The sequence below is a fragment of the Pinus tabuliformis genome, chromosome 4_2 (assembly GCF_031772625.1).
Source record: "Pinus tabuliformis cultivar Carrire ecotype Pingquan chromosome 4_2, CPIR1, whole genome shotgun sequence".
NCBI lineage: Eukaryota > Viridiplantae > Streptophyta > Pinopsida > Pinales > Pinaceae > Pinus > Pinus tabuliformis.
The window spans coordinates 518,225,278-518,250,497 of record NC_142304.1 but is presented as its reverse complement, the minus strand read 5'-3'; the positions used below and the strand labels follow the sequence as shown (position 1 = coordinate 518,250,497).

At 40.2% G+C, this 25,220-nt stretch overlaps 1 protein-coding gene across 1 annotated transcript in view; it reads right to left on the bottom strand.

Annotated features, from left to right (window-relative positions):
• Positions 1 to 25,220, bottom strand: part of DWF5 (Ergosterol biosynthesis ERG4/ERG24 family) — a 212,123-nt gene that overhangs the window by 157,754 nt on the left and 29,149 nt on the right. Inside the window, exons 2-3 of the mRNA XM_089425493.1 lie at positions 18,218 to 18,311; positions 16,976 to 17,031 (exon numbers count right to left, since the gene is read on the bottom strand). Of these exons, the coding sequence (XP_089281619.1) occupies positions 16,976 to 17,031; positions 18,218 to 18,311 (150 nt within the window). The remainder of the gene's footprint in view (positions 1 to 16,975; positions 17,032 to 18,217; positions 18,312 to 25,220) is intronic.

Sequence of the window (25,220 nt, the reverse complement as noted above, 5' to 3'; positions counted from 1 at the left end):
GCAAAGACATATTTTGACTTGTTGTACTTACAGAGTACAAATTCACTACTAGCTTGTCGTATATGGCCTTGGAAGTCTTCAGATTTGCAACAAATGGAATAAGATAATCCTTAATTGATTCAACTATGATCCTTTGAGCTCTTACTTCCCCTTTCTTGTACCTTTCTAGTTCTTGTGTCTTATCTTTCTCAGGTTCAGTAACTTCTCCAGTAACATATCCCATTACATCTTGCTCTGTGAGTATCAAGTCAATCCTTTTCTTCCATGCTAGATAGTTTGAAGCCCCAATGAGCTTATTGCTCTCCTTGCAGAAAGAACCTACATGACTTGAAGATTCAGCCATTATGAAATAGTGTGATACTTGAATACCACAATGATTCTTGATGATAATATCTCCAACTTTCTTGATGTCTTCAAAATCCTTGAGGAGATTTCCTTAAAGGATATTTCCTAGAACAACTCAACACAATCCTTGCGAGATTGATGTAGTCTAGATCTTCTTAATGTAGAAACCCTCGATTAATAGGTCTTCTATCAATAAGTTTTAACCAGATCCCTTCAAGAGACAATCTTCTTGTTTTAGGCCTTGAGAGCTTCCTATGCCTTGATCAACAATTCTTTCTAGTGACCTTCCAGCTACCTTCCTTGTTCACCTTAGCTTTGATACCATGTTAGAAAATGATAAAGTGACAGCTTATTAAACTTATTTTCTTTAACCTTGATACATGCTTGTGAAGCTTTATCTTCTTTATGATTTTTTAGTTAGATCTTTTCATTAAACAATATCAAGAAACAGCAACAACAAAAGAGGATGCAGATGTAAGCTCTCATCCAGGACAAAACCCCTCCAACGGGAAAACCAAGAAACTCTTCTCTTCTTGGAATCTGCTTCAAATGAGTTACAAAGACCCAATCCCTAGACCAAGTCTTTCTCCTAGTACTAAGACGGCCCTTCCTCAAGTCCTTGAATCTACACCAAATTGTTGCACACTGTAACTTCGACTTGACAGCTACAACACTGCTACTCGACCTGCAATTTCGACCTTGTAGCTCCTGAAGAAACCCTAACTCGACCTCCTTCTGGGACCTTCCAAGAGCAAGGCTCTTCCTAAGGTCAGTGAGGGGTAGACAGAGTTTCCTTCCTCCCAGCTACAAGATGATGCAATTCATCATATTGCAACTCGGTCCTGGAACTTCGGCTTCTTCTTGCAGCCCAGAAACCCTACATTTTCACACGTGTGAGAGAGATATAGCCCAGAAACCAAGAAAATCCATCCTTCTTCCTTCTCCTTGACTCTCGCTCTCCTTTTCCAGCGTCCCAGCTAAATATCGAACTCTTTCTTTAGATATCGAACTTATGAGTGAGTATTGCACCAAATGAAATCGAATTTCTCTTTATATAGCCTTCTCAAGGGTCAAATCCCCTCCTTTAGGCCGACTTGTACTCTTGGAAATTCCAAGGCTTTCTAGACCCAAAAAACAATTCTTTTTACAATTACAGATTGCCCAAAAGGGTATTATACACATGATGTTGACTCCATTAACTCATGACAATAAATCCTAAGACCTAACAAACCCTAAAAGCACAAAGAACATGCTTTTACCTAGAAGACCATAAATAATGAGCATGAAACCCATGCTTTAATAATAATAAAGATTTTCTTTTATTTTCTTGTTTGTTGCATAGGATATATATTGAAATGAGTACAAAATTATGAAGACCAAAAGTAGTTACATTTCTCAACACTTTTCAAAGTTGATGCTCTAGTACCATGTTAATTTCTTGATTCCTGATCTGGTTTTGATTCCTATTAAATTTCATAACCCAAAAAAATATGTGTGTGTATTTTTGCAATTACTAAATGAAAACACAATATGTTTCTACAATTACTAAATGAAAACACACTGGAATTTTTAACTCAGAAAATTAAATAGCAGAAGCAAACACAGGAAATCAATCACATAGAAAATATCCCTCCAACTGGTCTTCACTTTTTATTCTCAGAACAGTGAGGGGGCTCCTTTGGAAAATGGCCCATTAAGAAATTACAAAACAATTATAGCAAAATAGACCCTGACAAATCTACCCTTGAAAACTCAATCTACACTTTGTTGGATTTTTCTTATGTACATGCGACCCCTGCAAAGACTAAAACCCTCACACTTGTGCCCTGCAAACCCTCTGGTCACTTGCAAATGCAACTTGATTTGAAGCCACCTGTCACATGTGTGGCCTCCTATGCAAGCCTCTTTGCAACTCAACTCGTTCTCACACATCTAGATCTTGCAAAAACTAGTGCTCGGAAATTGTTACGACCTTGGCCTCTACTTAATATCCTTCTCTGCAATTTTTCTCTCATTATTGCAATAATTCTTTTCTCTTCAACCTTGACTAACACATTCACTGAAAAAATCCCTTTCTCAAATATGTGTCTTTCTCCTCTACTTAGGCAATCTTTTATGTCTTTATTGAACTAAATCCCTAACCCTAATCTCCAAAGTGATGAATGGTTAATATTAAATCGTAACCCACTTCAGATTTGTTGGACACCTAATCCTCTAAGGGTTATGGTGTGGAAGATAAACAGTCAAAGGGAGTCCAAGAGACCTTGGAATATGAAATCCGACGGTCACTCCAATGTATTATAAAATGTATATCATGTGAATAATATATGCATTCAATGTTGATCATTCAGATTCTTGTCTTCACCATGGTTGCCTTTAACATGGTATTCAAGTCAGCTCCCAAATTAGTTTATGTGTTGTAACTCCTGTCAGTTCTCTGCCATATTTTGTTCTTATATTCCCTAACATATTCTCTACAAGATTTTGTGCATTCATATTCCTCAAGGTTGCAGCGAATATCCACTATGAGCGTTTTGTTTAACGAGTTGTTGTTTCTGTGGAGATCAAGCTGAGACTTGCCCACTCTTCAACAGTCTACATGGAGGATGAAAGTTGAAACGCCTGTCTAGTGAGAGTGGAGATTAAGCGGTATGTTTGTGTATGTTGGTGTTATATGTTATATGTTATATGCTGGTATCTTGGTGTTACGACCTTCTTCCTCCCTGTGAGACTGTTGCTCCATGTCCTCCCTGCGTAACTGTTCCTCCTAGTTTTTTACACTAAGTTGAATATTCCGCTCCATACTCCCACACTACGTTCTTTATATAATCTATTGCCATATGTGTTTAACATCACTGTTCATGTCCACCCCCGAATGGTATCAGCACTCTCGTTTCTCACCGCTCACAATCGACTTCACCACTCACAGTCTGACTCCTATCACACTGGTCCCTCGACTCCTCGCTCTTCCCACTGCGTAGCGGAACCCACCTCAACTCACCTTTGTTGAACGTTGCCTCTGTTGAACACTGCCCTCGACTAGCACGCTCGGTAGGACACGAACAGCACCACTCCACCATACCACCGATTACACTCATAATGCTGCTTTAAATCTGTTGCCTTTGTCACGCTATCAATACCACGCCTCCCATACACCACCATACCAATACATAGCTCACTCCATACCACTGCAATACTACACTACCTTCATACCACTATCCAGATCCTGCCACTGCAATACCACTCCACCGCCATTGAATACCACTGTAATGACCCATTTCAATCTATAAGCAAAAGGGTATTAGCATGCATACGATGTATGCATATGATAGCTACATATACACACTCATATGCATATATCGCATGCCTTGCACTAGTATACTTAGTAAATAATTAGGAAAAATGTTTAAATGAATAAAAGGGGCTAAATACCTAAATTATTGAGAAGAGAAGAACCAGGCTAAATACCTAAATCATCAAACTCCAACACTCAAAATGTACATATTAAATATTCTGTACTTGTAAGGTTGTTAAATAAAATTTACAATTCCAACCCTTCTAATGTAAATATTGATCACTATAGAATTAAAGTTATAAAATAATTATTGTTAATATATAAATATATATATATGTAAGTTAAAATTTCTAAATTCATACAAGAAACCTTTGATATGTATATATATGCATGCTTATTTCATTTATTATATATTATAATTAAATTTTATTAAAATTAAAGTTATTAAATTTAAACGTGACAGACACAGCCATGTAAACATACGTAACCTCACCTCCTGATTACACGTAAAGCTATGAATGTCAATAAAAATCTGTTGAAGGGGTGGTGACCACCTAGGAAGGGTATTTATCCCAAGTACGCAGAGCCACTGAGGAGGATTTTTTGGGTTGGAAGAGAAGGACGGGGAATGATAGTTAGAGATCTGAATCAGAGTTGGGTCTTTTTCATTATTCTTGAAGCTTTTGGGCACGGGGGACCGAAATACTCCAATTGGGAGGTATTTTGGAGCTGAGTACCAAGGTTGTGCTCAGCTTGGCTGGGTGGTTTTGGTCTTTTGGTAACGGGAGCAGGAGCGGGAGCAAATTGGAATTGTCTTCAAGCTAATTTCTAGGTATTCCTTTGCACTTAATTTTCAAATTCAATATCTGGTTAATCATAAATTTAAGGTAAATCATGGATTCTGGCACAATTGTTAGAATATATATCATATTCTAGTAAAGTTAACTATCATATATGTGTATTGTGTAAAATAGTACCTCACAACCACACTTCCCATACGTTGGATAATACGCTCTAATATATACTCTGTAATATACAACGCTCCATACGATGTAATATATACTCTACTACCGCCACTCCTGTGTTAATAGCACAATCATATAACACATATATCACCCTCCTGTGTTATCGCTACCCCTGTGTTATTATCACAGGCATATAACACTCCACACTGACGATTGGCGCCCGCCGTATTTTGCAAACTTCTATGGCCAAGATTTACCAATAAAAAGGGTCGAATTTATATCTAGGAGGCTAAGTCAGCTTGTCTATCTGTTGGAGGTTTATTTGTTGAAGTGGGCCAAGTTCCTCCATTTTGAAGTTGGTCAAGTTCCTTGTTTAAATTGGGTCAAGGTTCCCTTACCTTTCAACTGCGCATGGCTCCCTTCTATTGGTCGTGGAATTCCTCTTCAAGTTCGACGAATTCAATATTAAGTGGCAGCGTATTTACTTGCAAAGATTAATTCCTTGATGTACATGCATAAGGGACACTTATTATCAGCTCAAGGCAGCATTCAGTGAGCTATTTCAAACATTAAAAAAAAAGTTGAGTCATCATTAAATTCATGGGCTATCTATTCCCTGTACGTGGAAGGAGTCTGTTTGTTGAGGTTGCCTGCTATCTGAAGGTTGAACACTTCCCTTGTTGGCTAGACAAGTTGTTATTCTCACTACTCATTCCTGGTCGAGTTTCTTGTTGTGGGTATCACAATTGTGTAAATGTTAGTGGTTGAATAAATTACAGAGCATGAGTTGTGTTGTCGCACAAAGTGTCTAGGCTCCGCAACAACGCTCAGAGTAAGGGTTGTCACTCTAATCCTTATTCACTCCATTTAGACTCTCTCCTAGACAAGTCAAGGGGGGTAGTCCCTAAGGTGAATGAATGAGAATAGCTTGTGGAACACAGGCTCTAGGAGACTTAAAGATGAACAACTTGATGAATGTGAAACAAATCTTGGTTAACCGAGATTGATAAATCTAGCAATTAAGACAAGTAAGACACAACCACAAGATAGAAATGATTTTAGACCAGTGTCCTTATACTCAATTAACCATAGATTAAATAAAAACAAGTTATAAATAACAATTCATAAATGTGACGAATACTGGCGATCATGAACGATTAAATGTAAATGCTCAAAACTTTATCATGCCAGATATTTTAGCAATTAAATGATTCTAGATTTAACATGATTTTCTTCAATAACCCCAAATCTAGAAAAAATTATCTTTCTCCTGTATAAAATGATTTTAAAACATTAATCGCACTTTTGACAATAGAGAAATCACTACCACAAAATTTTAAAATTTTTATACTTAACACAAAAGACACCAAGGATGTTTATTTCGATGTTTACTGTGTAACACTTTAAATAACTTGATTCAGAAATTAACATGTAGGAGAAATTTAATCAGTTGTTAGAGTAGGGATTCAAGTCACTGAATTTTCACATGGTATCAGAGTACAGATCGTAATCCGGAGAGCTCAGAGCAAGAGAGGAGAAGGAGGTTCGAATTTCTGCATAGGCAACAATTCGAAACCCCAAAGGCAGCACAGTACTTGGGCCAAGAGGATCGAGTTTTGAGGAAAAGTTTATTTCTCTGAGTGAGTCGACATAAAAATTAGACTTTCCAAATCAAAGCCTACCAAAGGCAGAAGAAAGCAGCGGTATTTTCCTTGCAGAGCAAAACTTCATCTGGGACGCAGATTTTGCATCAGTTTGCTAGTGCAAACAGCGTCAAGTGGAAGGAAGAGCACACACTGAGGGAACTATTTCCTCAGGGGACTTCTAGACAAGAAGTTCGAATTTTCCTAACAGAGCAGCAATAGTTGTGTGCAGAATTTCTCTCCAAAAGGGAGTGCGAATAGCTGGGCAGCAGCGACGCAAAGGAGAAGAGGACGAATTCGACATTTTCTAAGTGATGGCATCAACTGGGTTGAGAGATTAAGATCGATTAGAGGGAGCCTCCAACTATGTGATCTGGAAGGCTAGAATTTTCTGCCTTCTAGATGATCTCAAGACTTGTATCGATAGCGTGGTAGTTGTACCCGCCAATGCAGATCTGCTTAAGGCCTACAAGAAAGAGATGGCGAAAGAAAAGAGGCTGATTCTCGATGGGGTTCGAAATCATGCGGTATCTCACATAGCTAGCAAAGACATTGCCCGGCAAATGTGGGAGGCACTTGCTACGTTGTACAAAGGATCTTCCGAGCAATGGAAGATGTATCTTGAGGAGAAGCTGAGATGCATGAGGATGCAGAAAGGGGAGCGTATAGACCCCTTCCTTACTAGGCTTCAGGATGTTCGGGACCAACTGTCTTCAGTAGGGTCAACGCCCCAGCCTACAGAGTTGGTGTGATTAGCTCTGAATAGCATTTCCGAAGAATGGCAAGTTTTCGTCCAGAGTATCCTGGGCAGAGAAAAATTGCCAGATTGGGATCGTATGTGGGTTGATCTGCAACAGGAGGAGATGAGGCGAGATCTGGTGAAGAGCACCATTAGTGGTAGCAATAGCAGCAGTGGGACAAAGCAAGTAAAGGAAGAGGAGAATGCGACCCTCGCATCATAGGGGCAGCAGGAGCAACGCAGGAAGAAGAAGGATGTTTCCAAGATCAAGTGCTTCAGATGTGGTGAGATTGGCCACTACAGCTCTCAATCTCCTCTCAAAATGAAGGACGAGGAGGGGAAGCAGGATCAGCAGGCTGCATCCACTGAGATCAATAAGTTGTCCTCCAGATTGGAGGAAGAGTTTGCCATGATCACCGAGATACCTCCAGGAGAGAGGTGGGGTGATTTGGTTTTGTAGCCCCAGAGAGCTACAGGATGGGCAGGATTCTTGAGGAGGTCCACCTCATGAATCAATACCTTGCTATGGGAGCCCATAGCATGCAGTAGCAGGATGGATCAGTGGCAGTTGATGCAGTCAAGTGCCAAAGTGACAGATGCAGTAGCTAGTAGCGGTTAGATACTAGGCAGCGCAGTGCAAAGTTGGAACCAGTGCAGTTGGCACAAAGCAAAGTCAGCAACAGCGCAGAGGCTTCAGTGATAGCGCAGAGTCTAGCAGCAGTGAGGACTCGGGTGATAGATGCATCATACTAACCACAGTTGGTTCAGTATTTTGGATGCTTTTCCGTTGCAGTTGTTGCAGTTGCAACAGCAGCAGATGGAGAGGGAGTTGCAGTGCAGATGCAGTGTTGGCAACAATTCAGCAGGGCCAGCAGCAACACGGATGCAGAGTTTATCAGAGTTGCGCAGTAGTTGGTGGGCAGCAGCAGCCAAACATCAGCAGCGTAACAGGAGGTGGTGCAAAGACAGGGTGTTGCTTCAGTGGGTTGCAGCGCTAGAACACATTCCTTACTAAGAGGGAGTGTTGATTTTTGTAGCATTAGACGTTGATTTGGGGTAGCATCAGATGTGCTCTAGCCACGAAAATTGGTGGAGAGGCTAAGGCACATGAGATCTCCAATACCCAAAAAGGGTTTGGGCAGATTCTAAACAGTTTAGGAGATATTAAAATAATTAATATTTTTAATGGAGTCCCTAAGTCTAAACTTAGGGAAAATAAAATATTAATGTGAATTAATATAAAACTGTGTTAGAATGGTCCAAAAGTCATGGATCAAGCCAGATCTAATCTTAGCCGTTGATTAGGGACTTAATCTCAGCCGTTGATTTGTCAACGAGAAAAGTATAAGAGGAGGCTTGAGGGTCACTTGGAGAACACACCGAGTTGATCAAGATTTCGACTTTCTGGGGCAGGGTTTGCTGAGGAAGTCGAGAGAGTGATCAGAGTTGCAGCTGAGGGGCAGTGAATACAGAAGCAGAGAGGCAGAGATAGTGCCAGGAGGATCAGCGCAATAGCCGAGAAAGCTGACGCAGAGGGCAGAAGCCGGAACTATCGGGAAAGCTAACGCAGAGGGCAGAAGCCGAAATTGTCGGGAACAGCCGGAACTACTAGGAGTTGTCGGAACAGCCGAGAAAGCTGACGCAGACGGCAAAAGTCGAAACTGTTGGGAACAACCAAAACTGCCGAGAAAGCTAACGCAGACGGCAGAAGTCGGAACTGCTAGGAACAACCGAAACTGCCGGGAACTGTCAGAACAGCCGGGAAAGCTGACGCAGAGGGCAGAAGCCGGAACTGCCAGGAACAGCCGAAACTGCCGAGAAAGCTGACGCAGAGGGCAGAAGAGGTTGACGCTACGGTTTTTCATGGGGCAGATTGGAGCTGAGGAGCTGCCAGAGTGTTTATCTGGGGTTTCAACCAAGCATCTGTCTCCGAAGGAGAGGTACTACTGCCGAGATTATTCTCTGTTGGGTGAGCCGGTTTTGGCACCTAGATTGTATTCAGAAACTGCATAAAAATAAAACCCTCAGATAATTGCACCGATTTTCCCGCATTGGGTTTTTCCGGGGACATTGGTCCAAAAACAATGGTGTCACTTGTGTGCTTGTTTTGTTTCCTTCAGTTGATGATCTGTAATGTGTTGAGCATGTACTTGTATTTATTTCCAGTATTTACATGGTAAATAACTTGTTAATTAACAGAACAAGTAGGTAGGAATAAATCAGAAAGTACATGAAGGGTTTCTAACAGGTTAGACTTAGAAATTCCAACATGGTATCAGAGCATGGTTGCAGATCACAGGAGAACTGAGGACATCAGCCGAGCAGAGCAGCAACAACAGAAATCAATTGTCCCGAGTGACAGAGCTGATCCTTGCAGAAGGCGACAGAGGAAGGAGTGACGCAGAGGGACTGCATCATCATTTTGGGCCAAAGAAAGACAGCACAGAGGCTAAGGGAGGCAGAATCAGGCTCACGCAGAGCCACACAGAGGCCAGGAGGGCTGACGCAGTTGGCTGGGGGAGCTGATTTGTCGGTGCCGGGATTGCGCAGAGCCAAGTGGCTCAATCCTTCAGTTGCTGGGGTATAGGAGGTTGTGGGTAAGTTGCAGAGTGAAGCTGGTGGGGTACTGTAGTCAGAACAGTACCTAACAGGGCAAGACCAAGGGGAGGGAGTTGCTGCCGAGGTGGATTTCTAGCCAAGGAATCCAGATCAGTGGTGCAGTTGCACAGACGATCGAAGAGGGGCAACTTGACGGTTGGCAGAAGGATTTCCAGGAGGGAAATCGAGACTCAGAGGGAGTCCAGAAGAGAACTTCCAAACGGGAAGTAGAGAGACTCGGAGGATTCGAACAAAGAACTTCTAGATGGGAAGTAGAGAGACTTAGCAAGAGTCGAACCAAGAACTTCCAAGCGGGAAGTAGAGAGACTCGGAGGAGTCGACAGAGAAGAGTAGAGAGATGGCCATGAATGGGATGAGGGATCAAGATAGGCTGGACGGAGCATCCAACTTTGTGGTCTGGAAGGCCAAGATCCTGTCCATTCTAGATAAACATTGTATCAAGGCCTTCGCCTTGAGGGATGACGATTGTGCCATGAGTACTCATGTGCCACTTGAGAAGAAGTGGAGAGACATTGAGTTGTAGTCAGGTGGACTACAGGCGATGAGGGGCAGGATCCTCGAGGTACCCAACCTCTTGGATTATACCTTGCTACGGGAGCCCCAATGAGGAGTAGCAGTACTGGCAGATGTCAGTAGAGACGAATGAGGATGGAGCAGCAGAGGGAGCGACAATGCAGGATCCCCAGGACAGCGCGAGGCTAGCAGGGATGACGATTGTGCCATGAGTACTCATGTGCCACTTGAGAAGAAGTGGAGAGACATCGAGTTGTAGTCAGGCGAACCACAGGCGATGAGGGGCAGGATCCTCGAGGTACCCAACCTATTGGATTATACCTTGCTACGGGAGCCCCAATGAGGAGTAGCAGTACTGGCAGAAATCAGTAGAGACGAATGAGGATGGAGCAGCAGAGGGAGCGACAATGCAGGATCCCCAGGACAGCGCGAGGCTAGCAGGCTGCAACAATGCGAGAGGCACAGGAGTGTTGCACCAGTGCAAGATAGCACAGAGAGGTCTGCAACGTTACGAGATGCAGGGAGTTGTTGCAACAGAGCAGAGGCCAGAGAGTGAGCACTTGCCAGTGACAGAGGGAGCTTTAGCATCGAGAGTGTCTCTAGCCTGACAGAGATGTTAGAGTTGGGAGATCAGTTACTTACTTCTCAATAACTGAGTTGCAGTGCAGTAGTTAGCAGTGGTGGTGCTATGGGGAGCATAATGAGAGGGGATGCAGTGCAGACGCCGCAGTGGCAGTGGCAGGGCCATGGGCACAGCACGGATGCAGAGGGAGTTGTCGTACAGATGCAGCAGTGGCAGTGGCAGAGCCATGGGTGGCAGTACGAGATACAGCAGTACAAATGATGGGCAGCAAGCCTAGCATCAGGGACCAATGCCCGATGATCAGAGTAATACTCAGTGAGGAGTATTGCTAGAGCACAGTCCTCGCTAAGAGGGAGTGTTGATTTGGGGTAGCATCGGATGTGCTCTAGCCACGAATTTGGTGGAGAGGCTAAGGCACATGAGATCTCCAATACCCATAAAGGGTTTGGGCAGATTCTAAACAGTTTGGGAGATATTAAAATAATTAATATTTTTAATGGAGTCCCTAAGTCTAAACATAGGGAAAATAAAATATTAATGTGAATTAATATAAAATTGTGTTAGAATGGTCCAAAAGTCATGGATCAAGCCAGATCTAATCTTAGCCGTTGATTAGGGACTTAATCTCGGCCGTTGATTTGTCAACGAGAAAAGTATAAGAGGAGGCTTGAGGGTCACTTGGAGAACACACCAAGTTGATCAAGATTTCGACTTTCTGGGGCAGGGTTTGCTGAGGAAGTCAAGAGAGTGATCAGAGTTGCAGCTGAGGGGCAGTGAATATAGAAGCAGAGAGGCAGAGATAGTGTCGAGAGGATTAGCGCAACAGTCGGGAAAGCTGACGCAGAGGGCAGAAGCCGAAACTGCCGGAAATGCCGGGAAAGCTGACGCAGAGGGCAGAAGCTGGAATTGTCGGGAACAGCTGAAACTACCGAGAACTGTCGGAACAGCCAGGAAAGTTGTCTCAGAGGGCAGAAGCCGAAACTGCCGAGAACTATTGGAACAGCCGAGAAAGCTGACGCAGAGGGCGGGAACAGCGGGAACTATCGGGAAATCTGACACAGAGGGCAGAAGAGGCTAACGCAGTCCCTAGAGGCTGACGCTGGGGTTTTTCGTGGGGCAGATTGGAGCTAAGGAGTTGCTGGAGTGTTTATCCGGGGGTTTCAGCTGGAGCATTTGTCTCAGAAGGAGAGGTACTACTACCAAGATTATTCTCTGTTGAGTGAGCCAGTTTTGGCACCCAGATTGTATTTAGAAACTGCAGAATAATAAAACCCTCAGATAGTTGCACCGGTTTTCCCACATTGGGTTTTTCTTGGGACATTGGTCCAAAAACAACAGTGTCACTTGTGTGCTTGTTTTGTTTCCTTCAATTGATGATATGTAATGTTATTGTTTTGAGGCTTCTGCGATCAGTGCGTTGTGTGTAGTTTTCTTCCGGAGTTCTCGCATCCATAATTGTTTGCATCGACGTTTCGAGCCATCCACCGTGGCTCATCATCAAGATAGATCAGTAATTGTGTAATGTGTTGAGCATGTACTTGTATTTATTTCCAGTATTTACATGGTAAATAACTTTTTAATTAACAGAACAAGTAGGTAGGAATAAATCAGAAAGTACATGAAGGGTTTCTAACGGGTTGACTTAGAAATTCCAACATTAGATGTGCTCTAGCCACGAAACTTTGTGGAGAGGCCAGAATACATGTATTCTCCAAAACCTAGAAATCGTTTGGGAAAATTCCACCTAGAGATGGTTTAATTAAAATAATTAATCATTTTTAATGTATTCCTAAGTCTAAACTTAGGAAATGTGATTAATTAAAGGGTATTAATTAAATTTGGTGTGAATCTTCTAGATAAAGACGAGGATCAACTCCCAGTTAATCTTAGCCTTTGATTATGTTTTAATCTTGGTCGTTGGTGCTCCAACGAGAGATTATAAGAAGGAGCTTGATGGGCACTTGGAGAACACACCGAGATAGTGAGATCTAGAGATCGAATTCTCAAGAGTAGCAGCGTTGAGTTGTCGGAGAGAGATCGAGTGATCTTCTTGCAGTGAGGGGCAGGGATAGTAGACTGGATGGGATTTTCTAGTCCCGGTGAGTGCAAGGAAGAGAAGGCATCGAGAGGTCTAGAGAGGCAGCGCAGTGCCACGTAGAGGCAACACAATGCTTCAGAGGGAGTCTGCAATTTTGCTAGGGAGCAGTCGAAATCCAATGCCAATGCCAAAAGTCAGGGTGTGAGTCTCGAAGTCCAGAGAGTCGAGTTTCCAGTGGGCAGAAGATCAGAATGAAAGGTGACACAGTTCCTTGAGTTGTGACGCAGTGACTGCGTGAGCCCACGCAGAGACTGCGCAGAGATAGCATAGGGCAGCTCATCCAGAGCCCGAATCAGTGTCAGATCTTTAGTGACAGTGTGAGATATTTTCTCACTACCTCTTTGCCAGTTTATTCTCTGTATCAGATAGCCAGTTTGGGCATCCAATGATTTGTACTCAGATTACTATTGCATAATAATCAAACCCTCAGCTGCTGCACCGGTTTTCCCACATTGGGTTTTTTCGGGGATGTTTGTCCAAAAACAACGGTGTACTTATGTGTGTGTTTATTTCTCTCCTATGCAGTATTTTATGTTGTGAAGGTTGCAATAGATTTTATTTCAATGTTCATTGTGTAACGCTGTAAATAATTTGATTCAGAAATTAACAAGTAGGAGAAATTTAATCAGTTGTTGCAATAGGGATTCGGGTCACCGAATTTTCACATTCCTCCCGCAGAAGACTTCAGCTTCTTGCCAGTTTTGGAAGGGTTCCAGGAATTGCATTAAGCATTCCAGAGTTGGCAGTCATCCTTAAACCACCGCAAGTTGAGACCTCCCTTTTCCAAGTTGAAGGTCTCCCTCTTCAAAGCATTAGGAGCACTTCCTCTAGCAGAAGACTTCAGCTTCTTGCCAGATTTGGAAGAGTTCCGGGAATTGCACTAAGCATTCCAGTGTTGGTGGTCATCCTTAAACCATCACCTTATACCAACATTTCAGAGAGCAAATTCAGCCTAGTGCTTCCATGCATTTTTGCATATTTTGTATTACAGCTCTCTTCTTGGACTCATACATACCCCTTCGGATTAAGGGGGGAATGTTGGACACCTAATCCTCTAAGGGTTATGGTGTGGAAGATAAACAATCAAAGGGAGTCCAAGAGACCTTGGAATATGGAATCCAATGGTCACTCCAATGTATTATAAAATGTATATCATGTGAATAATATATGCATTCAGTGTTGATCATTTAGATTCTTGTCTTCACAATGGTTGTCTTTAACAAGATCAATGGTTGAAACTTGAGATTATGTCTAAATCACTAAAGTAAATAATTTACTTTTCTTTAGACTTTCCTAGCTCAATAGCCAACATTAAACAACTTAATTGATGTGCTTTTCCTAATTTAGAGTTAGGAAAATCATAAGAGACAACTTTCTCAATAAATTAAGCAAGGCATTGGACGATTCCTACATGCTTGACACCTAGCCATTGCAAAAAAACCTATATGTTGCTACAAACATCAACATGCATGGCAATGACAACTACGTATTTAAGATCTTTGCAAGCCCTCAAGTTTGATGAGACTTTTTTGGAGGACATTCATGATACTTACTATTTTTAGCAGTTCCAGTTTAGTTCAGAGGCTTGCATGTCAATTCTAAGTACATATTCAGACTCCTCACAGAAAAACAAGTCCAATGAGCATAATATCATGTACATGCAGACATTTTCTATTTTTAGCAGCCAACCATACAAAGTAACACATGTGACATGACAGTCTTGATGGTGACATGTGGGATCTTTTAGTGGTGACAGTGACATGTGCATCTTCTAGGATGGGCAAGTGATAAGTTCTGGATGAATGCGTGAAGTGCCAGTACACATGCATGAGACTAGGAAGAGCACATGCATGGCTTAATTGAAGATAATTGGGTTGCATGCATGGCTTAACTGAAGACAATTGGATCACATGCATGGATCAAGGAGTGAGGTGGCACATGGATGAGTTAACTGGATGCATGCATCAATTCATGTCAATTTATCATCAATTGGACTCAAGAATCTCCAGTCGGACAAGCCGCATGGCCACTTCATCTTAGTCTACCCCCAGTTCAACAAGTGTGAATCCCTATAAGACTAGTGCACATGGATATCACTCCACTCCATTGAGTTGGCAATACGCATCTCTAGAGGACAAAGCGCAAACTTTAATTTACTCCATCTCTCACTTAGTCGACACCTCTTGGACTAAGCACTTGACTACTCCAAAGAGCATCTTTACTTGGCTAAGTGCACAGGGGATGGACGCCACTCAAACTAGAATCGTGGCTTCACTTCATCTCATGTCTATTCAACAAACCTCCACTTGGACTCAAGCACTTGGACACTCCACTTCAGTCTTTCGTTGAGTCAACAAGACGCATCTTAACTTGGACAAAGTGTACCTTCACTTGCTATAGAGTTGAACACTAGTTCGCCTTATCTCTTTCCCTAATGTACATGGGTTAGAGGAGACCTCATGCATTCTTAATGCACATTATAGGAATTGATTAAATGAGGGCATGAAGGTGTTGGTGTTGGATTTTCTTCTAAGCAGCAGCATATCTCTCTTGTTTTCTCTCCTCTTCTCTTCTAGCTTCTATACTTTGTGCAAGGACTATCATTGGACCAATTCTGTATGTCCTTATCAAACAATCAACCTCTTGACTAATGCAGAATAAAGTTTAATTATGCTCTTTTCTCCAGCTCTTCAAGCTTGTTGGTACTTTGCGGTCTCTTCATGCAATGTTTTAGAGGTTTAATGAGGCCTTTATTTTGGTAACGTTTACCACTTAGAGCACATTCTTCCCTTCTTTCCTTCACCATTTTAACACTAATGCATGAGGAAATTTCCACATCAAATTTCAAATTGCTTTCATCTTTGGCTGCTTGATTTCATGCCAAAGAACTCTCTTTTGCTAGTTTTTTGCAAGTTTGTTACACAGATCTACAAGGTAAATTTCAGTGCATGCACATTTAGGGACACCCCCTGAGATTGGCAAACACCATCCCAAACGGGAAGAAGATTTGTTGGTGACAAATTGGGCAAATCATCCTATATGTTACACTGGTTTCTCACAGCAGATTTTAAGAGTTATTTATCCTCCGATACTGCATATTTCTGCACTAACACCTCGTGACTGTGTTAAATTATCAAGATATATGGTGAGCAAAAAGGAAAGAAACATGATGAAGCAGAATTATGCAGATCATTTCTGGATGTTGCCATAAATCTTCAAACTTCCACAACCATGAATGACTTAAGGTGCTCTGACACCAGGATGTGATTACACTGTCTATTTCTTTCTTTTGTGGGATTACAACTGTTTTTATTGTTCCTTAATCATATAAGATTTCTAATATAGAACCTAGATATATGGAGGGAAGGTATGAACATTTGTGTGATATTATTTACAGGTCATCTCAAAAATCTAGGATATTGACCAGTATGGTCAGGGTTTTAATAAATCTAATATTTGTATAAACCCACCTATGCATCCCCCAATCCAATCAGATGTTTATAAATCTAATCCAAGATATCAAATAATTTAGCAAACGTTTAACAGTATTAAAACATTTCAAATATTTAGCAGAATTGTGACAAGTCCATCCACTCATATTCTCTTATCAATTTTTATGAAGACATCCATACAGTGATCAACTAGCACCCAAGAGAATAAAGCTACATGATCACAAATGATTGGGACTACGTATTAACACAGTGTAGAACCACAGGTACAAAGTATGTGCTATTAAAGGCCCGCTGTTCGTCTTCATTAAGGAGTCAGTAATTTAATATAAATACAGTATAAGTCCTCTATCCTTTTACTAATGTGGGTAGTTTACATTGGTTATTTTGAAATTTTAAAAGTAAACATGTTCCAAGCTAGATTATCCCTGACCATCAGGCAGCCAAAATTCTTCATACTCCTCTGTGAATCAGTCAGCATGCTGGTATCTTAATATGATTCATCAGATGTGCCTAGCATGCAAAACTATCAACATATACAAGCTTTGAATGCAGCTTGACAAGATTACAACTCGGAAACCTTTCGAAGTAGATATAGAAAGAAATAACTATGACATTTGAATGAGATATTTATCATCCAACACAATCCCCAAAATACAACAGCTCTTCAGTAACAAGAAGTTTGAGAAATATATTTAGGACAACAGAATTATTGCAGATTCCTACCACCAGATAGCAATATAAGTTGTCAATGTGACAAAGTAAGCCAGCACTCCATTTGCCTGCAAATGGAAGAGGAATCAAGTGAGTAACAGTATTTCAGACAATTTCTTCATATGGACACCAATAAAATTGCAATAGTGAATCAACGACTAGGTCATTCCATGATTTTGAATCATGGTTAGTGTTTGCCAGAGATAATGCAGAAATGCTGCTGAAACAAGAAAACGCTGGAATTACAAATACCAGTAGCACAGGTAAAACTAGATGGGCATCAATTCAATATCCATATGAGATAAGTATGCAAAACTCCCAAATTACTAATCTTCAGTGATTTTGGCCTAATGATTAGAGCAGTCATATTGGCAGTAGTCCACATGCCAACCTATGCTCTTCTAAATCATGCCAAGATTGAATATGTCATAAATGTCTTACCATAATGCTGGACCAAAATGTCATTACAACTAACTGCGATGTCTGTAAAATGCAAAAATGAGACAACAACTACGCCAAGCTGATATATCTGAAATAATTGTATAACATAAATCTCAAAACATAGAAATAAGTGCAGACAGATTTACCAATATGCTTAAAAAAGATAAGAGGTATTCACTGTATATACATTGACATGAAGTTTGGCTAGAGCCTAGAAGTTAGAACCTACACACCCAGGATTGCACCTACAAATCCAATTTTGTGCAGAAGGACTTCTCCAAGCAATATGTATTGAAAGAGGAAAATAGATTTCATTGATTGAAAGAATGATAGGAACAAAATAGGGGGAGGAAACCCTTATATATAAGAAAGAGAGTGAATCCCTGATTTGTGCCCAGACTACCTATTATGGGGTAATTAGGCCCTTGTTTATCTTAATTAAATTAATCATTCTAAATAAGTTTAATTTAACATAAGTTGTAATGATAAAATAAAACATCCCAAGGACCCAAGGGCCAAAACCATAACTTTATGATCTTCAAATACAAAATCACGCACTTGCATGCAAGATAGCTTGTGTACATTGATTACTTGCATAATAAAATGTTTTATTTAGGTGTTCTCAACCAACAGCAAATTTTGGCTCATGTTTATGACTCATGAGACAAAACATGGACATGGAACTCAGCCCATATTTACTCTGAGCTCCCAAGACGATTAAACCTGCCAGTTGTTTCTTCTATATGTTTTGTGTAAAGAAAATAACTCTTTGTTTGTTGGAAGTTAAGTCACAGACTCCAAATCCAAAATTACCATCTTTTGTCTTTCATGGTTTAAGCCATCAAATTGTGTCTCACATTTCTGGACCACATGGAAAGCAACCTTAAGTGTGCATTTTGATTTCAAACTTCAGGGAGCAACAATTAAAGTATTAAAATAAATATTGTCTATCTGGAATAGTTCGACTGTTTTAGCTTGAGCACTTCTGTTAATAGCAAATATATAAGCTTTAAACTTCTGCAAGTGATATAGAAGCCCTAATCACAATGGTTTCATATCCAGATACTATTTCAGATGATTACATGCTTAATTACTGTATCTCTTAATATACTAATCTAAACATAGATTTATTAATCATATAAGGATACTTGACTTGCCAGATAATAGTTATGCCCAAAGACTTTTGAATCAATTAAACTTTGCATGAAGTAGACAGTAAATGACCTAATGGAGATGGTCTAATCTATCCCTCCCATAAAAAGTTAAGAAGATTCTACTCTCTTTTCCATACCCGACCACTAGCTTGATATTTGACTATTTATATTCTCACACCACCATGTCAAATATTTGGCCACCATGAGTTGGTCATGAAGGTCTTCATCAAGGAAATGGGTAGCAGTTCTTAATTACAACCTCCTTAAACACCCTACAATTTGTTGGAAATATAACTAGTTTCAGTCTTCATAATTGTTATTGTACTCATTTCAATATGTATCTTATGTAACAAACAAAAGAAGAAAAGAAAAAGTTATTATTTTAAAGCATGGGTTTCATGCTCTTTATTGATGGTCTTCTAGGTAAAAGCATGTTCTTCGTGCTTCTAGGGTTTGTTAGGTCATAAGATTTATTGTCATGAGTCAATGGAGTCAACATCATGTTTATAAGACCCTTCCGGGCAAGATGTAATTTGTAAAAGAATTTATTTTTTAGTCTAGAAAGTCCTGGAAGCCTCCTAGCACAAGTCGGCCTTGGCAGAGACAAGTTGGCCCAAAAAGGGGTATTCGACCCACACAGAAAAGTATAAATAGAAGCAGTTCAACCTCATTTGCTCACCAATTCAATCTGCAATCAATGAACTCGATCTGAAGTGCGAAGTTGAGGAAAAAGGTCAAGAAAAGCAAGAAGAAAGGGAGAAAGAAACATTTAAGTTTTGCATTATTTTTCTCTCACACGTGCGAAGTTATTGTGTTGCTCTAGGGGCCGAAATTTCTGAAACTATGAAGCTGCAAGTCAGAAATTTTGTTGCAGCAAGGACGAAATTCCAAGATCGGTGTAGTTCTGAAAGGGTTTGTCTCTGGTTGATTGATTTGACTTTGACCTAATTGGAAGGTCTCTTTGAAGGCTGACTTGGTGCTAGGAGAATGACTTGGTCTAGGGTTTGGGTCTTTGTTGTCTCATTTGAAGCAAATTCTATAAGAAGAGTGTGAAAATTTCTAAACTGAAATTCTATCACTGCAGCAACGGATTTATTTCACCTATTTATTATTCTCAATAAGTTATTTACGAAATTCCTTCAACAAATATTAAAATAAATTCTACTGCAGTTATCACACAATTACCCAAAGAAAAAAATACATGCACAAGAATCAATCACATCGACACAGTTATTTTTGGACAATTGTCCCCGGAAAAACCCAATGCGGGAAAATCGGTGCAGCAGATGAGGACTTTAATCTTCAGCAGCAATTGCTTTTACAAGGAATGATTTTACAGAGAAACTGAAAGAAAACACTTGAGACTTTCCCTCTGAGACCATCTGACACTTTGGAGACCTTGCTCCCACTTCTGCGTCACCCCTGCGTCACTCTGATTGACCCAGCGTGGCTCTGAGTGGCTTTGCGTCCCTCTGCATCAACCTGCGTAGGCCCTGCGTCTCTCCTCTAGACTGTGTCTCTCTTTCTTCTGCGATGTCTTCCACTACCCCTGCGCCACCTCCTCCTCGATCTCTACCTGCTGCTGAAGCCCTCCTCTTCCTCCACCCTGCAACTCCCTCTGAAATCGATCTCCTCTTCCTTGGGAATTGAATTTCCTATAGATATTGAGTATCTGCCTGTGTATCTCCAAATGACCCTCAACTCTTCTCTTATACTTTTCCTGTTGACGATTCAATCATCGAGATTAAGTCCCTAATCAACGATTAAGATTAGACTTGGCTTGATCCTCGTCTCTTAGAAACTTCTCATCCTTATCTTTATTAATACCCATTAATATTTTTTATTTTCCTAAGTTTAGACTTAGGAACCCATTAAAAATATTAATATTTTAAATAACTCCTCATCCGGATGGAATTTCTCAAAACAATTTATGGGTCTTGGAGATCTCATGTGCCTTAGCCTCTCCTCCAAATTGCAAGGCTAGAGCACATCCGATGCTACCAAAAATCAACAAAGAGAAGAGTTTTTATGGGTTTTCCCCTTGGAGGGGTCTTGTCCTGGCTTGGAGCCTAATATTTGTGTCCATTCTCTTTACTGTTTTGATATTGACGTTTGTTTGATGAAAATATCTAAAAAAGAAACACAAGATAAATAAGATTCACAAACAAGTATTAAGGGATAAGGAAAATCTGAATTGATAATTGCCATATTGTATTTTCCAACATGGAATCATAGCTAAGATGAACAAGAAGGCAGCTGGAAGGATCATCCTGTGAACACAAAGAAGGGTTTTATTTACCAAAAAATAGGGTTTCGGTAGCTTCAAGGAAGGCCAAAATTGAAGGTCTGAATTGTAGGAGATTGAGTTGTAGTATCAAGTTGCTAAAAGAGTACATATTTTGTTTTGACCTTGTCAGGTTCTTTAGGAAGTTGGTCTTTCCTTTAGAATAGCATGCATTGTTGTTTTCTCTAAGAGAATCTTGGTTTTGTAAATACATAGCATCATAGACAGAAGCATGTGATAGTAGCATATTTAGAGTCTACTTGATTAAGTTGCTTTGTAGGATCATCTAGTCTTTCAAGAATGAGAAGTTTGGACCATTTTGCATAATGTTCATCCATACATTGTCTAACATTATGTTAGAGGTAGTCATTTTGCTAAGGTGGATCATCATGATCCTATAAGAACCATCATTTTGGAAGGTTCTTGGAAGAAGCATTATGACAAGGTTAGTATATATTCTATGGAAACAATACTCTTGAAGGATGAAGGCATGCAGTTGGTCATGTTGAAGATTTATTTTAGGGTATATAGCTCGATGATTCAATGAAAGCATAGAATTGCATATTTGGAAGAACCCTTGGGTAGGATTCATGCATACAAAATCCTGTAAAAGAAAGTTGGTCATAAAATATGCTTAGTATGGTTATATGATGCTTAAAAGAAGAATTTGACTTACTCTAGAATGAATAAAGGATCAAGACTTTCTCACTAGATTATATAGAATAGTAATCAACATCCAGTATAGTCTCCAGAAGAAAATTGAAACTTGGTAATCAAGTTCGATCCTTGGGCACTCTAATGCATGAAGGAAGATTCATGTGGAGATGGACCATGAAGATGTTGATGCCTTGATGAGAAGGTCATCTTGATGAGGTAAGTCTAATATTAATATTTCTTGTTGGTTATCTGGTTAACATATTGTTGTGCTACCTGGAAGGATATTGCAGGAATACATGATGACAGTTGAGGCAAGTTCAACTGTATGGATTGAATATGTGATTTTGGCAATCATGAAGTCAAGATGTTTTCATCTTGGAATTAAAAGGTAGCAGTGCGAGAAGATAACCTGAAGGTCAAGTTCATACAATAACAAGGAGATCACTTTCATGAGGAAGCTATGATCAACTTGAAGATTGGAAAGGCTCAATATAATGCCTTCATTGATGATGACAAGATGAAAGTGATGTGCAAGATTGATGACCTAGATCCTGTCACAAGATTGAAGAAAGAAGATGGCTCCATGATACCTCAGAAGGAAGAAAGCTCAATATAATGAGATGTGAAGGAAAGAGGGAGCCATGCAACTGTAAAGAACATGTAGTTGATACTCTTATGGAGACAAGCTATAAGGCTTGTGGTGTTGACTTCCCAAATAGAAAGGAAGTCTGGAATCTCCTCTAGATTTGAGAGGGAGTAAAGGAGTCTCCTTAATAGGAGCAAGGATCTATTCCCTAGTCAAGAGGGAATAGGGATATCCTCTCTAGGTGAGAGGGAGTGATGTTGGACATCACATGTGCATTCTCTTCTTCATGTGTTAAGCACTTGACCAGGACTAACAACCGTAAGTCAAGGCCTTGGAGAGAGAATGGTGGAGGATTGGATAAGCATATGTGGTTTCCTTGAGGATAAAGCATCCAAGAAAGGAAAGGTATCGACACTCTTTAAGGATGGGACAGGTATCCAAGATAAGAGTGGTCGAAGAGGACGGATATTCTTTGAGGATTGGAATCCAAGATAAGAATAGTCCTAAAAGGACATACCTTGTGAACATCTAGATGGGGTATGTGCCTTGTAGAGGTAGTGCGGTATCACACGTAAAGCCTCCCAACATAATGCTCTTGAATGAAGATGAGCTTGTCTAGTTAGGCCTCAAAGACAGTGTTAGTCATAATGTTGATGCTTATAGTTGGCTTATCAATCTGACTCTTCTTATGAGAACTCTTCAGTTTGAGAATGATGTTGTATTGGTTGTACAATTATGAATACCTCCCTAATTAAGAGGAGTGTTGGAAATGTAACTAGTTTCAATCTTCATAATTGTTATTGTACTCATTTCAATATGTATCTTATGTAACAAACAAAAGAAGAAAAAAAAAATTATTATTTTAAAGCATGGGTTTCATGCTCTTTATTGATGGTCTTCTAGGTAAAAGCATGTTCTTCGTGCTTCTAGGGTTTGTTAGGTCATAGGATTTATTGTCATGAGTCAATGGAGTCAACATCATGTTTATAAGACCCTTCCGGGCAAGATGTAATTTGTAAAAGAATTTATTTTTGAGTCTAGAAAGTCCTAGAAGCCTCCTAGCACAAGTCGGCCCTGGCAGAGACAAGTCGGCCCAGAAAGGGGTATTCGACCCACACAAAAAAGTATAAATAGAAGCAGTTTGACCTCATTTTCTCACCAATTCGATCTGCAATCAAGGAACTCGATCTGAAGTGCGAAGTTGAGGAAGAAGGTCAAGAAAAGCAAGAAGAAAGGAAGCATTAGCTAGAAGAAAGAAAAAATCGAAGTTTTTCCCTAGTTTTCTCTCACACGTGCGAAGTTGTTGTGCTATTGCAAGGGCCGAAATTTCTGAAACTGTGAAGCTGGAGGGCTGAAATTCTATTGTAGGGGGTCAAAATTCTAAGATTGGTGTAGTTCTGAAAGGGTTTCTCTTTGGTTGACTTTATTTGACTTTGACCTAATTGGAAGGTCTCTTTGGAGGGTTGACTTGGTGCTAGGAGAAGGACTTGTCTAGGGTTTGGGTCTTTGTTGTCTCATTTGAAGCAGATTCTATAAGAAGAGAAGAGTTTTTTTGGCTTTTCCCTTGGAGGGGTTTTGCCCTAGTTTGGAACCTATTATCTGTGTCCATTGTCTTTATTGTTTTGATCTTGATATTTGTTTGATGAGAAGATCTAATAAAGAAAAACAACATGATAAATAAAATTCACAAACAAGTATTAAGGAATAAAGAAATTTTGAATTGATAGCTGCCATATTGCATTTCCAACACAATTTGTGCAAGGATACCACCACTCATGTTGCTCCTTGGAAACCAACAAGGCCAAAGATTCACGAGGGGATTTGTTAGGCTTGATATTTCCATCCTCCAAGAGTTCTGTGATTTATCCCTCAATCTTTGCACTTTCCTTAGGAGGAGTGTGTGAAAGGAAAGGAAATTGGCAAGGAAGAACCAGGACTAGCTTTATCTCGAATTTTGTATGTTCTAAAGGGGAAGTAAATCCTTGGGATGTATGAGTCAGAGGGACGTAGCCTCCTTTTGTTGTCTTCCTTGACTTTGTGAACAAAGCACAACAACATGAATTTGTTCAGAGTGGCTTGTTTAACAACCAGTGGAAAGAAATATAAGTAGGACAATGGAAAAAAAGTGGAAGTGTTTATGTATGTCTTAGTACCTTTGTGCAACCTAATGGTGTTGCGGTAGCCATCATAATATGCATGTCTAGGAGAATGATATGGCCTACCTAGAATCAAATCAAAATAAATGAGTGACATCGCTCTCCACTATGTCAAAAGGGTCCAAGTGAAAGTGAGATGTTGCGCCTCTATGTGATAAAAGAAAGTTGTCTAAATTCCTTAACCCATTTGAGCTAATACAGTTTAGAGTGAGATTTGGCAATTGCAAGTTTGTGAACAATTATTGGGACACCAAATGCTTTGAGTTGCTATTGTCCATGATTATAAGAGCCAATCTATTTAGGTCTAGCAATTTTGGGAGAACAGGGGCTTCATATTCACTAACTATATAGTTCTATCTCTTCGCCATCCAAACTAGGTGGGTATCTATTGTTGATGGTTGGCAACATCTTTGTTGAAATCACTAAAAAGAGTTGCCCATAAACAGGGGCATGTGCCTTCTTAGTGATTTTGTCCTAAAGGACATTGCATTCATAGTTAAAATGTCCATACTTCTTGTGATAGGAGCACCACTTCTCTTTTGTCCCAGTAGTAGTGTGTTATGGTCATGGACCTCGAGATCTACCCACTAATATTGGGTTGTCGAAAGGGTTGAGAAGAGAATACATGCTTCTTTTGACTAACAGAATTGGTCTTAGGAAGTTTTCACTTCTATTTTGGAAGAAAGATAGAAGGTGTGCTCAGAGGAAGTAACAAAGAATAGTTGCAGTTCCTTCCTTAAATGCAACACTAACCCAAAAATGAACTTAAGGGTTGTTTTCAGAGTTGCGTACCTCAAGCTTGATGTGTTTTTTTTAAAGATGTAAATAAACTATTAGAACAAATATCCTTGGATTTATCGAATTCATAAACACTTTCCCCCAACAAAGCATCCTTGTACCCTAATGGGTAGAACCTCTTATGAACAATATCCTTGAAGTCTCCCCAAGTGTCAATCAAGGCTTGGTTGTTCATTTCGAA